At 45.7% G+C, this 16661-nt stretch overlaps 1 protein-coding gene across 2 annotated transcripts in view; it reads right to left on the bottom strand.

Moving 5' to 3' along the window:
- Positions 1-479: 479 nt before the first annotated feature.
- Positions 480-16661, bottom strand: part of XPO5 (exportin 5) — a 47331-nt gene continuing 31149 nt past the window's right edge. For both annotated transcript variants that reach the window (XM_047732548.1, XM_047732549.1), the window contains 12 exons: positions 10270-10370; positions 8429-8525; positions 7341-7477; positions 6379-6476; positions 5782-5828; positions 5313-5410; positions 4619-4681; positions 3753-3835; positions 3178-3285; positions 2907-3044; positions 2555-2719; positions 480-2194 (listed from right to left, as the gene is read on the bottom strand). In XM_047732548.1, coding sequence (XP_047588504.1) covers positions 2057-2194; positions 2555-2719; positions 2907-3044; positions 3178-3285; positions 3753-3835; positions 4619-4681; positions 5313-5410; positions 5782-5828; positions 6379-6476; positions 7341-7477; positions 8429-8525; positions 10270-10370 — 1273 coding nt within the window. In that variant the 3' untranslated portion in view covers positions 480-2056. The remainder of the gene's footprint in view (positions 2195-2554; positions 2720-2906; positions 3045-3177; positions 3286-3752; positions 3836-4618; positions 4682-5312; positions 5411-5781; positions 5829-6378; positions 6477-7340; positions 7478-8428; positions 8526-10269; positions 10371-16661) is intronic.

Genomic DNA, 16661 nt, shown 5'->3' with positions numbered 1-16661 from the left:
AAGATACTGTGTACCACTTTACCCATCTTCTGGATTATCACAGGAAGCATCAGGTTTACAGCTGTCAAGTACAACACTGCTATTAAGTGTCATATAAGGGTGGGCGCCTGGCTGGCTCAGTTGGCAGAGCAGGTGACTCTTGACCTCAGGATTATAAATTTAGCCCCGTGTTGGGTGTAGAGATTACTTAAAAATAAGATCTTAAAAAAAAAAGTCACAAGGGACAGCAGAAGTTCCCTTTGGGCGGTGCTTCAGAGTTTGGCCCCAGCAGCCACAGAGAACACTGGGAGAGTGGGAAGACCAGCCTAGTGTAGGTCTGTCAGGAATAGAAATCTTTTTCTGACTGGCATACTGTTTGAGAAAGCTCAACAGAACAGGTGCATCAGTCATCACTCTTCCTGTCCAGTTCCCTTAGCAGGATATTCAGGAGTAGTGACACTAGAAGTCACTGGTTTGAAAAAGGCAGATGGGGCCCTTTCTGTATGAAACGGAGATCTTTACTGACATGCAGATGTGCTTTAGAGTTAATGCTGCTACAAAAAGGTTCTATAAACAATAGAAAACTTCTAACATGAAGTCACAGGATGTTAAAAATATTACAGCACAATAAATACAACTATGTCCTCCATAGCCCCAACCAGAGAGGAGTAGGCAGCCATCAAGTTGGGAAGGAAACCTACTAAGACAGACTTCAGAGTTGACAGGAAGCAGCCCAAAGCACCACTCAGGAAGAGGGCATGGGGTGAATCTGCCACGGAAACATCTCCACAGGACCCCCAAGTCCTGTTTGCCTAGGTTCACCTCTCTTCAACCCTGCCTGGGTGCCACCTGATCACAGCTGTAGCTTGAGCTCAGGCCATTCTGCTCAGTCCTTACTGAAGCCCTTTTGTCAGTGGGCTGCATGGATGACAGGCCTCCTCCAGAATGCAGACATTCTATGTGGTTTCTGTATGGATTATGGCTGGCTATGGCCAGCCTTGACTCAAGGCTAGGGTCCTGCATTCATGTCCCTGCTGCTTACAGGGCAATCCAGTGACCTTTAGAACAGAGCGGAGCCTCACAATACAGGTTGTGATAGGAAGGCATATGTTCTTTTCTTTTGGAAATGGTCCACGAGAGAAGTGACCAGGGACCTGAAAGACCATGAGATTTTTGAAGGCACCTGGACCCAACTAGTCCGAGAAGAGACCAGTGGCTTTGCTAGCTGCTGGTCACAGACAGAGTCTAGCTGGTCTGCATTATCCTCTGATGCCAGTGGCATCACATGACACTAGATAGGGTACTGTGGCTCTTATGCCTGAGTGGACCCTGGGGCTGGGGAAACCACGCTGAGGGACTGTGCATGGAGTATGTGTGAGCTCTAAGGGGAGGTCAGAAAGCACTCTGGATCTTAGCCCAGCCCTGGTCCCTGATGGTACTGCTCTCGACACTGTGTCCAGAGCTTGGTGACAGCCTGTACTGGGGATCCCATCAGGTGACCAGATTTTTACTGGAAACAAAGAGCAGGAACTGGTCACATTCAGTTCGGCACTCAGCACCTGACCCAGACATGCCCCTGGGAGACAGGGAAGGTCCTCTGCCAGCCCAGTGGTAAAGGGGCTCAGCGGGACTTGCAACAGCCCAGGAGGAACTCTCTGGCGCAAGCAGTCGACCAAGCCCCTTTGCAAGCCTGGCTAGTTGCAGTGTTGGGGGTTAGCACCCCAAATTACTGCTCTACGCAGGTATTATATGGCTACATGGGGGTGGGAGGGCTTGGGGAATAGGGCCAGTCTGCTCTAGCTTTTCTTTCTTGGAAAAGTTGAAACTCCAAGTAGAATGGGAGATAGCTGGGAAATCTAGACGGAATGGCATGAGCACGAACTCCCTTTCTTGATACCTTAGGTATCGTTACTTCTGCCCTGCACTGGGCCCCCTCTCTCCAGCTCCAGACCTGGATCTCTCTCCAGGCTGACAGTGGTGTAAGGTGAGGTGGCAGTGGAGAGGGGCCTAGAGATTAGCTACAAAGGGGAAGAAGAGATGACAATAAAGGCCGAGGAAGAATGCCCAAAAGTTTGATTCAGGGTTCAAAGATGGTGGCCAGGCCACCCTCCTCGTTGTCCAGCACCTCTGTCTCCAGCATTGGCTTTGTTTTTTTGAAAAGTGAGGGGAGATTCTTAATGTGAACTTCTTTTCGGAACTGCTCTCCCAAAGGTTTCTGTGGAAAACAAATGAAAAGAATTGATGCTGGGCCCTGAGGAGTGGGTTGTTTTAAAGATGACAGGGATGCCTGGGTGGCTTAGTCGGTTAAGCATCTGCCTTTGGCTCAGGTCCTGATCCCAGGGTCCTGGGATCCAGTCCCACACATTGGGCTCCCTACTCAGCACGGAGCCTGCTTCTCCCTCTCCCTGCCACTTCCCTCTGCTTGTGCTCTCTCTGACAAATAAAATCTATTTAAAAAAATTAAAAGAAAAATCGTGACTCCAGCTGGTCTCTGGTCTGCACAGACCCATTGTCTAAGAAGACCGCAAGTGTGGGTCGAGCCAGCAGGGAGCACTAGGGGAGGCATGTGACCTACCCCAATGCAGCCAGCAATGAGGCGTTTGAATTGGTCCTTCCGGCGCTTGTCAGCCACTTTCTGCAGAGAGGGGTTCAACAGCTTGCAGTCAAACTGGTCCAGAGAGTCCTTCTGTATGTCAGGGATCTGCTCCATCACAGCCCTTATTTCCAGGTACCGGGGGCGCTGCAGGGTGCGGATACAGAAAACCATGCAATGGCGATGGCTGGGCCCTGGCACCTTTCCCATCCCCCACCATGCCCAGGGGCAGGACCAGCAAGCTGGCAGCTGCCTGCTTTTATGACGGCCGAACCGCCTGGGAGCAGGCCCCGAGGGCTGAAGCTGCAGTGCACCTCCGTGCTGTTTGACTCACCAGCGCCTCATAGATCTGGAAGGCCAAGTGCACCAGGGAAGCCATGCAGCCATCGTGCTGCCCGTGCGTCTGTAAGCCCTTCAGCACGCTGGTGAAAAGCCATGTGACGGCATCTGCGAGCAGTGTCCCTGACAGCACCTGGGGACACAGCTGTGCTCAGAGCCAAAGGGGTACCCTTGGAGAACCCCAGCAACCCGCTTCTTCTAACCGATTCAATCCTCATGACCCCAGCCTCTCATAAGGGGTAAGGAGAAGGGGTAAATAATCGTACTTGTTTGAGCAGAGGCCAGCAGAGCTGGGTGGTGGTCCTCTGGCAGGACAGAGTATCCTTCCAGGCAAGGGAATTGAAGGCTGTAATTAAGAGCGCCGTACAAACATCCTAGTGGGAAAGGATGAAGGATTCCAATGAGAAAATGAACACAATTTTCTGAGTAGGCCTCTGCACGAGGAGCTGGAGTTTTCATAGGTAAACAGGAACATGACAAAAGCAGCTACTGGAGACGAGCTTATTTCCTCTGTGTATCAGGCAGTCAAAAAGAAAAAAAAGAAAAAAAAAAAAAAAAAAAGCCCATACAGAAGAGAAAACCCATGTGTAAGGAGACCTAGCTCAGGCCTGAGCTCGAACACCACAACGCGCCCATATGCTTCTGAAAGCCTTTTTCCATGCCGGCACAGGAGACACCTTGACCTCTCCCACTGTTTTCTGGAGCTTTAGGAACGAGGAACTTAACTCATATAAAGCGGCATAACCCAAAAGAATTCTTTGATGGCATCATAGGCTGAGAAAAGTGGAAGCTGGCGCCATACCTGGAAAGCAGAAAACCCTCCCCTGTCCCCTCCACCCACCTCATGCTTCATTAGACATTTGCCCAGGTCTGTAAGCTCCGTCATGGTGGAGGGGGCAACCTCTGTGGCCATCATCTCTTCATCTGTAAAGCAGAGAGCAGAATGTTAAGCTCCATCCTTTTAGAACAGAGAAAAGCAGGCCGCCAAGTAAGGGAGAGCTGAGTACCCCGGCCTGCCTGTTCAATGAGCAGTCCTGGGACAGCCCCCCAGCTGCCTGAGAGGGTGTAGAAGCCCCTACCCATGGCAGGCCTGGAGGTGCATCTGGCTGCAGTGTGAAAAATAGTGGGAAACAGGAGATTCTCTCAACAGTTACTTAAAAAGCTGCAAACACTGAGGATCTTTTGTGGTTGAAGTATTTGAAGACCCCACTGTAGCAGGCACGGACTTAGTTCCTGGGGATGTTAACAGGAATAGGACAAAGTCCCTTCCCTGATGGGAGTTTACATCCTAACAAGGGAAACAGGGAATACATGAAGTAAAACAATATTAACACTTAACACAGTGTTAAGTGCTATGAAGAAAAACAGCAAAGGAAGGACACAGAGTGGCTGGCTGGGGTGGCTAGTTTTTCTAAGTTGGTCATGGAAGACCTTTCAGAGGTGACGTGAATAGGGACAGGCCACGAATACAGCTGGGAGAAAAGCTATTCTAGTAGAGCAAACAGCAAGTGCAAAGGCTCTCCAGTGGGAGTATGCTGAAGGAATACAGCAAGAGGGCCAGTGGAGAGAAAACCCAGACGGACATCCCCCCACCAGCGCAGACTGCTGGAGAAACCATTTCTATGCGAACTGACCTGGCTACAGAAGGGACAATATTCTGGAGTCTAAGGGCAGACCTCTGGAGGACCATACAGCAGGCTTACTTACCATCTCCATCTGTAGGGGGAGCAGTACCATGGTCAGCAGTTTTCTTTGAAACACAGCACACCGCTAAAGCAAGAAAGTGGGGTTACTGGGCTTTCTGCCACGAGACAAGAGCCACCTCTGGACAATAAATCCCAAATGGTCTTCCGGGCAGATGAAATTGGGGGAAAAGTGGGGCACTGTCCCGGCACAAAACCACCTTCACCAGCAGAAACAGAGGTGGTGTTTGACCGGACTGCTCTGGTGCCCCTTTAACTTCAATCAACTAGAGGAAAATGACAGAATTTTCTGAGAGCAGGTGACCAGGAGAAAATGTCTACTGATACATCCTTGGTCTACTGTGAATCTCAAAAAAATGAAATAACCAAAAAAGAAAAAAGAAAATTAGCCACCTCACGTCCAAGTTATAAAAATTTTCCCATTTTGACAAAACCAGGAAGTTACTCCTGCCATTAATCCAAATTTCTATTATTTTAGACCATTCCCACATATTCTAGTCTTAGAAATACAATAGAGTCTATAATTCATAGGATGTCCTTCAGTTGATTTAAGGACTACCTGGTTTCTATCTAGTTCATTATTTCTTAACCATCTGTCAGTAATGCTGTAAACATGCCTTAATGAGACTGGATGAGTAACCAGTTCTTTTCCCAGAAAAAATCTTCTCTACTACCCCTACGTCCCACATGCCACTTACTGATTAGGTCCATGACTTCTCGGGTTAACATCCTCACCAGTTGTTCCTCTAACATCTCTTGAGACTCTGGGTTGTCATCCGCGGTGTCATCTTCCCCACTGCAGAAAAGCAGGGGGCCAAGTTCCACAGGAGTACAAAAGAGGGAAGGACAAGAAAAACAGTGCCCCTAACCAGACCATCTGTGCTCACTTCCTTCTCCTGGCTTCCTTCGGTCTACGTTCCACGCCAATGCTGGGAACGGGACAGCAACGATCCACTGAGGCAGACATTATTACTTGACTCTATCCAGTGGGCTAAAGGTACTAGATCAAAATCCAAAGTGGGTAAGGATGTCTTAGCACCTCCTAAGACAGAGTATGCCTAACGGTCACAGACAAGCCATCTACCATGTAGGCTGAGGACGACCATAATCTGCAGCTTTCTAGCCCTGAAGAACAGTGCTCCCACCAAGAGAAGATATGCTTCTTACCACAGCAGGCTCCTCTGGTTGATGACTTGCCATTTCTGGGAAAGCCTCTGGGAAAACAAAAGGGAAATAATGCTGACAATGGGGAAGAAGTTGTAACAGATAATATCTGTGGTCCACTTCATGAGTAGAATGAACCGAAGAGGATTCCAAGATCTCAATGACAGCCTTGGGAACCCCAGAAGGTTAAACTACCAGATGTGGTCTCTAGAACCTCTCCTGTGCCCGTGACAAGAACAGGGTATCCCATGCTTGGAAAGAATCAGCGATACTGTAGAATTCCCAGGTCCTTCTGGACATTGTTCTCTACCCAGCTGGTCCTCCTGCTTAATCCCACAGTTGGGGAAACAGACCCAGAGGAGGGACTCCCCTGATCGCCTCTCCTCAGTTAACAGGAGGTCAGGAGCAGAACTAGTGTGCAGGTCTTCGTAGGCAACTGAATCAGTCTAGTTCGGGGGGAAGGGAAGAGGGGCTCAAACCACCGCAGCAAGCAAAGCCAAGAGCAGGGGACTCTTTCAGGAACTCCTGACTTGCAAAACTCATATGACAGGCCAACCCGCCTAAGGGTCCTCTTTGCTCCCCCTTCTGACAATCTCTTACCATGTGGAGGTAGGTGAAAAGAGGTCCAAGAATTGGAGACACCAGGGCTTCATAGTGCTCCGGGGGACAGAAGAGCACCAGAGGCTTCACAAAGACCCATGGCGCGGCGGGTTAAGAAGTTTTAGCACATGAACACAGACCCCTCTCTTTCTAAGGCACCCCTCTCCTGCCAGGCAACAGGATACCCCTATGGGCAGAGTTAACCCTCAAAAGACCTACAAGATGCCTAGAACATTCTGTGTTAATAGGCAAAAATCTGGGGCACCTGGGTGGCTCAGCTGGTTAAGCGTCTGCCTTCAGGTCAGGTCATGATCCCAGGACCCCTGCATCTCAGCAGGGAGTCTGCTTCTCCCTCTCACTCTGCCCCTCCCCTGCAGTTTATCTCCTCTCTCATGCTCTCTAATAAATAAAATCTTTTAAAAAGGGGGGGGGGGGGCAAAAATCTTCAAACTCTTTTCCAAAAAGCCCTGGCTACTGAGGAATGGATACTAGGCTGCACATTACAGGCATTTATTTGCCCAAAGAGGAGGAACACTCTCTTTTACCTAAAGTTCTCCTTTAACTCCAGGGAAGAAAGATACTCTCAAAAACATTAAAAAAAAGAGAGAGAGAGAGAGAGTCAGTCCAAATGGGAATGAAGTATGAGAGGAAGCACCTGACAGGATATAGAAGAGATTAAAAAAAAACAGACAAAAACCCTTTGTCTTTCCTATTTCCAAGAAGTGGGTTGTCAAGATTTACCCCAAGGGAGAACACTTTGAAGACCTGCCCCCAGTCTGCCTTCCTGTTTTCCTGCCATTTACGCCAATCTTCTCGTCCACTGAATGTGATTATCACACACTCGGATAAATGATTCCATCTATTCCACACTGCTCAGCTCTGCCTCCTCCAGTGCCTGAGAGCAGCTCCTGTCTTCAATCTCCCAGCTCTTTGGGTTTATATAGGGACTTTGGAAAGGATATGAAGCATGGGTCTGAGACGGTAGTCAGGAATATTGTTCAAGTTGACAAAGGCCGAGCTGAGGAGCTGAGTAGCCAAGTGCTCCACGGTGTAGAAGTCCTGCTGCATGGAAGGACCCGCCTTCCCGAGGATGTGGAAACTGCAAGGGAACATCACGGGCAGTGACAAAGCCCACCTTGGTCACTGCCAGCCCCGAACACCCCAGGAATTTCTAGCTTATCTCATTTGTAAGGTAACTTCAGCTCAATCAGTAATGCACCCCTCACCTGCCTTTAAGGGAACTTGAGAGCCAATTTAGCCATCTTTTTAAAGACAGATGTTGGCACCCGAGATCAACAGTAGCCTTCATTACTTCGTAAGGAACACGGAGTTACAATGAAGAGTCTCTTTTGGTTAGCCTGGCTGAGTGGAGCACTGGGTGAGTGAGGACAACGTCTGGGGTGTGGTGTGCTACGGGATGGCCAGTTACCTCCCCATCCTAAAACCAGGACACAAAGAAAAAGTCTGCCTAGAGGCCTCCAGAGTCCCATTCAAAGTAGGTTGAGTGGTGAGGGCTCTGAGAAAATGCAGCCCTGCTCAAAGTATCTGACACTGTGGTCTCAGCATTTTATGCCCCGGAAACAGACCAGTTAGGCATAAAATGTCAAGTTATGGCTAGGGCCGAGACATACATGACAATTATAAAAAAGCAAATGCAAGAAAGTCAGCCAATTCATTTCGGTGTGACATTAGAATCATTGGTTTCTTGTCAAATTTTTACTTCATCTTACCTGAACACTAGAATCTACATCAGAAGTCCTATCCATGGCATTCCTATACTATACACGTCTAAAAAGAGAATAGGGGAGCCTGGGTGGCTCAGTTGGTTAAGCAGCTGCCTTTAGCTCTGGTCATGATCCCAGGGTCCTGGGATCGAGTCCCGTAACGGGCTCCCTGCTCAGCAGGGAGTCTGCCTCTCCCTCTCCCTCTGCCCCTGTTTGTGTTCCCTCTCTCATTGTGTCTCTGTCAAATGAATAAATAAAATCTCTTTTTTTTTTTTTAATAAATAAATAAATAAAAAGGAGAGAGAGAAGTAGCACTGGTTCCTTACCAGTTTTCATACAGGGTGGAGAAGAAACGCTGCATCCTTTCCAAGACCGTTTTGTAGACAGGAGAGTCATTCAGTTCCAAGAGAGGCTGAGGTAAGCCTACAGGGAAAGATGGGTCATGAACATGCTTTTCTGCTGCCAAGGATCTTAACCTGCCGACACCCTACCACAGGCAGATGTGGTGTGCGGTGACAAGTGCTGTAAACACCAAGCAGCTCGCCATGTCTTCTACCAAATGGAGGTGTTATGAGCTCCCTTCAAGGTGACTGCAGTGTTGTTTTTGGCAAGGAAAGGGGGAAACTTTTTCAGTGATCCTGACTTCAGACTAGACCTGGGCACTCCAACTTTAGCCTGGGGTTCTCCAGATGGGACTTGTACCAAAACACAGGATGACAGCTCAAAATGATCTCTTCATAAAGCACCGGGGATGCCCCCCTGCCCTGCTTTTTAAGTCATGGAGCCTTTCAAGCAACACTTCATGCAAAAGCCCAACATGTAAGGCAGATCATAATGAAACTCATTATCGTATGACCAAGATCTCGAAGATCCAAAAGAGCTAAATTTCTCATCAGAGGCAGTTTTTAATTTCAAGTCTTGCTCACGGCTGGAAGCTGACAGAGGGAACGGTTTGTCCATTCTAGTATGCTTTGGGTGACCATCTATTTCTATAGGAGGAATTCCTGGCTTTATTTGAATAACTGAATGGCAGGTTGGGGGAGTGGGAATGGGTGGTGAAGCAATACCTATTTTTTATAGAAATTACATTTCTTGATATTCTATTTTTATTTTCTGTAATGAGGACCTTTAGTGCAGTGATGCCAAAGGAAAAGGCCCACAACCATGTAAGCCGAGACACACAGAAACAAGCTCCAGAAAGGCCAATTAACACCCTTCTTTTCATGAATGTCACAGCCAAGGAATGCTCACTGGCCCGCTTACTGACAGCCAGGCCCAGGCCCAGGTTACTGCTGGGACGGAGAGACCCTGTGGGGGCTGTGATGGTGAGCCGGCACAAAGCTTCAGAGACGGGCACAAGGGTTAGGCAACTCTGGACGTCCCTGGCTCAAACTTCTAACCACTCCTCGCTCTGTGTGTTCCAGCTGCACTGGGTCACCACTCTACTTCCTGGATATACCAGGCTCTTCCCTGCGGGCTGCAGCATCTTGTACCTGCCGTTCTGTTTGCCCAGAAGGCTCAACATCTCTTGTCCAACCTGAGGAGCTCCTTCCTACTTATCCTTCAGTCCTCCAACTCCTCTCCAACACAGGTGAGGTTTCCCAATAAACACATGGCCACTTCCCTTCCCAGCACACATCACACGATTGCACAGTTACTAAGGTGAAAAATGAGTTATAGCAACACTTGAATCAAGGTAACAACTGGGAGACATGGTTTAGAATCTATTCCTTTAAAATTTTTAATAATACATATACAGCTAATTAAAGCTATTTTAGTTTAACTGCTTTTAAGATTCACTTATCTAAAAGCTTAACTGATTTCTCACTTTTTTTCATATGTGAAAGCAGGAAAAGTCTGCCAACATCCTTCAGGTCAAAGAACCATGGTTTATTTATAAGCTAAAGGCTCTGACATACACCTCTACCTGGAAGGGTTAACAGTGCAGAGGGGATGGCAGAGGGGAGAAACTGCCTCTACAGACCAAAGATAATGACGTCAACGCACTTGTTCCTGGAGATCCTGTAGGAACTCCACAGAGAAATAGGCGGTTGAGGTAGTGCCAGGCAAAGAGGAGGGGATGGTGACCAGGCACGCTGAAGCTGCTGGAGGGTCCATCAGAGGTAAGGTAAACTTCAAGAAAAGAAAAAATGGACCGATTTCTTACCTAAAATCGCAGATTTCTCCGCTTCAAGCATATCCAGAGCCTTTGTGAAAGGGTCTGCCATCTTGGCCAGCATTTCTGGTGCATATAAAGTATTGTGAGTTCTGCAAGAAACAAGGACACTATGTGAACTTTTCCTAGTTGGCCTGCAGAAGGAAAGAATGGGTTTTATCCTGTAACTCAGTGATACTACACATCCACATAGAATTTAAATGTTTCCCTGGCACCAGGAATAGACTATTTGGCTGTATAGTATTCAATACCTAAACGCAATCAAGACAAGAAGCAAATCCTGAGACAGCTGGATGCTATCACGATCTAAAGCCAGAAAAGAAAATTCTTTTTAAAAAAGACTTGTTTTAAAAAGAGGGAGAAGTGCCTTCTTAGCGCAGCGGGCAGTGCGTCAGTCTCATGAAGAGAGGCGGAGAGAGCCTGCGCACGCCACGCACGTGAGTGGGGCGAGGGACAGAGGGAGAGGGAGAGAGAGAATCCCAAGCAGACTCCACACCCAACACAGAGCCCAATGCAGGGCTCGATGCCACAACCCTGAGGATCATGACCTGAGAGGAAGCCAAGAATCAGATGTTCAACCGCTCGACTGACTGAGCCCCCAGGCACCCCGGGACAGAAATTCTTTCAAACCTGAGGTAATGCCTGGGCACTCTCAGTTTGCAGACTGACGGGAAGACAGGAGATGTTAGAGGCCCTGTGCTTTCACAGGCTAGAACACAGAGCAGGTAATGAAACGCCCCTATGTTCAGATGTCTGGTTTTCATTCTAAGAGCCTGGACCATACAATGCTCTGACAGGTGCTTCTGCCTGCTGGAAGGACTGTTACAGCTCCCAACAGAAGACCAAAATGCCTCATCTGAGCAGTCACTGGCTGTGGAGGATTAAGGAGCAATGACTGCGGAGCTGAGCTAGTGCCATCCACAGCTGTCAGCCCTTTTCACCCATAGCAACGGCACCACCAACAATCCACAGGCACAGAGTGTAACCACCTATCTTTATTTTAAAAGGTAATTATAATAAGATTTCAAACGTAGAGAAAGTTACAAAATATAAGAGAAAAAACCAGAAGGGTTAAATATTTAAGATGCACACTGAACAGGGCACCTGGGTATCTCCATCATGAAGCATCTGCCTTCAGCTAAGGTCATGATCCCAGGGTTCTGGGATCAACCCCTGCATTGGGCTCTCTGCTCAGTGGGGAGCCTGCTTCTCCCTCCCCGACTCCCCCTGCTTATGCTCCCTCTCTTGCTGTCTCTGTCAAATAAACAAATAAAATCTTAAAAAAAAAAAATGCACACCAAACATCATTTTAGACCATGCTTTTAAATTAAAAAAAAAAAAAACAAAAACAAAACTCAACACTGTTTATTAAATCTAAACATGTACAGTCAGTACAAACATCTTAACTTTTAGGATGCCACTTAATTCGTTCTAGTTTATCTCCCCACCTCCCTGAGCACAATTAAGTTTGTCTCGTCTTCTAGCAATAAGCTTTTCTGCAGAGTTCTTGTGTACACGTGTTGAGTTTCTCTATGGTGGACAAGCACATTGAATTGCTGGATACTGGTGCTTTGCAAGTCACGTGCTGCAAACGTCTCCTCCTGGTCCGTGGCCTGGCTTGCTTATACTGATATTTCCAATAGGCTTTATGACCTCCCGTTTTTTCCATTGTGGTAAAATACATATAACATAAAATTTATCACTTTTAAGTATACAGTTCAGTGGCACTAAATACACTCAGACTGTTGTGCAACCATCACCACTATCCATTCCCTATTTTTTGTCTTAGAAAACTGAAACTCTGACCTAATAAACAGTATCTCCCCATTCTTCCCTCTCCTGGCTCCTGGCAACCACCATTATACTTTCTGACTTTAGGATTTTGACCATATTCAGCATCTTATGTAAGTAGAATCCTACAGGATTTGTCCTTCTGTGACCAGCTTCTGTCATTTAGCACAATGTCCTCAAGGTTCATCCATGTTGTACCATATTGAAGAACTGCCTCCCTTTTAAAGGCTGAAAGATATTCTATTGGATGTACATATCACATTCATCCACTGATGGACACTTGGGTTGCTTCCACTTTTTTTGTTAATGATTTTATTTTTAAGTAATCTCTATACCCAATGTGCAGCTCCAACTTACAACCCTGAAATCAAGAGTCTCATGATCTTCCGACGGAGCCGGCCAAGCAGCTTCCACGTTTTAGCTAGTATAAATAATGCTGCTATGAATTTGAGTGTATAAATAAGTCTCTGAGACCCTGTTTTCATTCCTTTTGAGAACCCAGAACTAGAATTGCTGGATCGTATGATATTACTTTTATTTTTTTGAGGAACAGTCCAACTGTTTTTTTGCCGCAGTCCCATTTTATATTCCCCCAACAGTGCACTCCCATGATTATTAGTAACTGCTTAGAGTGACCCACATATTCTTTAGGCTGTTACCTTCTCTTCAATCTTTTTTTCTGTTCCTCAGCTTCATTAATTTCATTATCTTATTTTTTTTTTTTTTTTGAAGATTTTATTATTTGACAGAGACAGACACAGCGAGAGAGGGAACACAAGCAGGGGAAGCGGGAGAGGGACAAGCAGCCTTCCCATTGAGCAGGAAGCCTCATGCGGGGCTCGATCCCAAGACCCAGGAATCATGACCTGAGCCAAAGGCAGATGCTTAACTGATTGAGCCACCGAGGCGCCCCTCAACTTTTAACATGTAAAACTTAAGGGAAACTTCCAAGCAGGGAATGACTGGGGCCAAGGGCAAGTCACACCCTCTGTCCCCTCTCCACCCCCCCACCTCCCCACTGCCAAGAAGTAGGAACAGTTAGGTAACTAGCAGTTAATCTCCATTTCTCCCTTCCTCCAGCTTCTGGAAGCACCAATTTACTGTCTCTATAGATTTATCCATTAATAAGTAGATAAATTTTGTCTATTGATATTTCACACAAATGGAATTATAAATCGGAATTATAAATGGAATTATACAATACATGGCCTTCTGTGTCTGGCATCTTTCACTCAGCGTAATAGTTTTAAGGTTCTTCTACATTACAGCACGTTAATAATCCTTCCTTCCTTCCTGTGGCTGGATATCTGTATCTCCACTGATTGGCTACTGTGATATAGTGCTGGGAGAACATTACTCAGCAAGTATTTGTTTGCGTACCTGTTGGCAACTCTTTAGGGTATATATGCATGAGTGGAAATGACAGGTCGTGTGATAATTCTATATTTAAATTTCTGAAAAATAAACCATTTTCTTTTTTCCATAGTAGCTAAACCATTTTATGTTGCTCATCAGCAACGCACAAGGGTATTAGTTTCTCCTCATCATTGCCAAAATGTATAATTCTGGGGTGGGGGTGTATGATGAGGCACAGAAGGAGAGGGACTCTTAAGCAGGCTGCATGGAGCCCGACACAGGGCTCAATCTCACAACCCTGAGATCATGACCAGAGATGAAATCAAGAGTCAGGTGCTTAACTGAATGAGCCACCCAGGTGCCTCATAATTTTGTTTCTTTTTTAAAGATTACTTATTTAATAAAGAGAGAGCAGAGCAAGTGAGAACATGAGTGGTGGGGAGGGACAGACTCTGGAGAAGGAGAAGCAGGCTCCCTGCTCAGGAGGAAACCTGATACTGGGCTCGATCCCAGTATCTGATCATGACCTGAGCCAAAAGCAGACACTTAACTGACTGAGCCACCCAGGTGCCCCATAATTCTGTTTCTAAAATAATTATTATTACTATTTATTTCAACCATTCTGTTGGGTGTGAAGTGGTATCTCATGGTTTTGATTTGCACTTCCCTAATTAGACCTTTAATGATGATGAGCATCTTTTTTGGTGAGTCTGGGGGGATTTTCATTTATGAATGGAGATAGTTTACTTCTTTTCCAATTTGGATACCTTTATTTCTTTTTCTTGCCTTAATTCTTCATCTACGACTGCCAGTACACAATGTCAAATGGCAGTGGAACTGGGCATCCGTGTCATGTTCCTGATGGTAGGAGGAAACCACTCCATCTTTAATCACTGAGTAAGATATAAGCTATGGATTTTTCATAAGAATAATGTTTCATGTCAAGTTCCCTTCTACTCACGGTCTGCTGAGTGTTTTTATCATCAAAAGGTGTTAAATTTAGATTTTGTCAAATGCTTTTTTGTGTCAATTAAGATGATCACGTGGGTTTTTTCCTTTGTTCTATTAACATGGTGTATTACACTAGTTTATTTTTGTATGTTGGAGTACTCTTACACCCCTGGGCTAAACTGCACTTGTCTCGGTGTATAATCTCTCAATCATGCCGCTGGGAGTCACTTTGCTCCTATTTTGTGAGGCCAGCCAAAACTCTGCCATAGCCTTTATCTACTGCTGTACAGAGCCCAAGAATTGGTAAAAGGTGCCACTTACTTTGAAAAGCTGCAATTTGGTTTCTACTATAAGTCTTTCTCAGTGGTTTGGGAAGATGGCTAATACTATGAAATGATCTCTGAAAAAATCAGTTCTTACGGAGAAGAAATTCAGTTTTGAGTCTGACTGGGAGCAGACAAGCTATCTGTTTTTTTATCTTTTAATTAAGTGTGGCTGTGACCTCAAGATGTAATTTTATTTTATTTTATTTTTTTTAAGATTTTATTTATTTATTTGACAGAGATCACAAGTAGGCAGAGAGGCAGGCAGAGAGAGAGAGAAGGGGAAGCAGGCTCCCTGCTGCGCAGAGAGCCCGATAAGGGGCTCGATCCCAGGACCTTGGGATCATGACCTGAGCTGAAGGCAGAGGCTTTAACCCACTGAGCCACCCAGGCGCCCCTCAAGATGTAATTTTAAAAAGATATTATTAACGCATTCTTGGTCAAACATCCCTGACACTACAACAGAATCTTGTATTCCTTATGGTCTCCCCTCCTCCTGCTCAAGAAGATGATGGTCCCATGGGGCTATATTTCTAACTCATAAGAAGTGGCATCAGGACTCAAGAGTATATATTGCTTCAATATCGCTGATTTCCTGTCAGTGCTCACAGCAGGGACATCTACAATTCCTCGTAATGTTTAGGCTCCTGAAACATCACCTTTCCTGACTCTCTTGCAAGGCAGGGTTTTGTGCTTCCACGTTAAGAGAAAACTAGTTACTGCTCAGCAAAGAAAAACAACCAGGTAACAAAAGTTTTAAGTTTTGTATGATCTGTACCTATGTGAAATCTTCTCAGTACTACCTGAGGAGTATAGTCCTATGCTAAACAAGAGATCACACAGATAAAGATTTTGAGAAAATATATAGAAGACATATAGATATAACGTAACAAACTTCAAGTTAACACAAAAGGTGTTATCATTTTAACAGATGAAGACGACATGCACCTTTTGAGAACCCGAGTTCGCTCCCCACATCTGTTCTCCATCTGACCCACTAGGAACAACATTATTTAACAGAAATATAATGTAAGCCACATGAGCCAATTAAAATTTTCTAGCCAGGAGCACCTGGATGGCTCAGTAAGTTAAGCGACTGCCTTCGGCTCTGGTCATGATCCCAGGGTCCTGGGAACGAGCCCTTACATTGCGCTCCCTGCTCATCAGAAGTCCACTTCTCCCTCTGCTCCTCCCCCTGCTCCTGCGCACGCGCACATGCATGCATTTGCATGCTCTCTCGAATAAGTAAAATCTTTTAAGAAATACATAAAACAAAATTTTCTAGCCAGCCAAGCTTAGAAAGCAAAAAGAAACAGGTCATATTAATTCTTCTTAACCCAATGCATACAAAACAAACATACATCATTTCAACATCAATATAAAAAATTAACAAGATATTTTATATTCCTTTCTTGTACCAAGTTTTTGAAATCTGGTATGTATTTTACACTTACAGCCTATCTCATTTCAGACCAGTCACATTTCAAGTGCTCGATAGCCAGCCCCACGTGGCACTGTTACGAGACTATGTGACAAGGAGTTAAAACTCACAGCTCCAATACCCAACTGGTGGGAATACCAATTTTAGTAAATCACTTTAGAAAACTATTCGGTTCTATCTACAAAATAGAAAATATGCGTACCTTATGAACCAGGAATTCTACTCTTACATGTAGGATTCTATTCCAACCCAACAGAAATTATGTATGCCCCCAAAAACATTTACAAGAATGCTAACAGCAGCACGACTGCACTATTTTTAACAATAAAATGCTGGAAACTACCGAAAAGCCCACCAATTCTAAATGAATAAGTAAGTGACAGAATAATTACAAAATAGACTACCATGCCGGCAATGTGAAAGAGTGAACCACAAGGACACGCAGTAACTCGGACGACTCACAAATTACTGAGCAAGAGAAGCCAGACACCAAGGCATGCATGCTTCTAACTCCATTGATG

The sequence above is a fragment of the Lutra lutra genome, chromosome 6, assembly GCF_902655055.1.
Source record: "Lutra lutra chromosome 6, mLutLut1.2, whole genome shotgun sequence".
NCBI classification, from domain to species: Eukaryota; Metazoa; Chordata; class Mammalia; order Carnivora; family Mustelidae; genus Lutra; species Lutra lutra.
The sequence above is the reverse complement of the archived record's forward strand: the minus strand, read 5'-3'. Positions and strand labels throughout refer to the sequence as shown.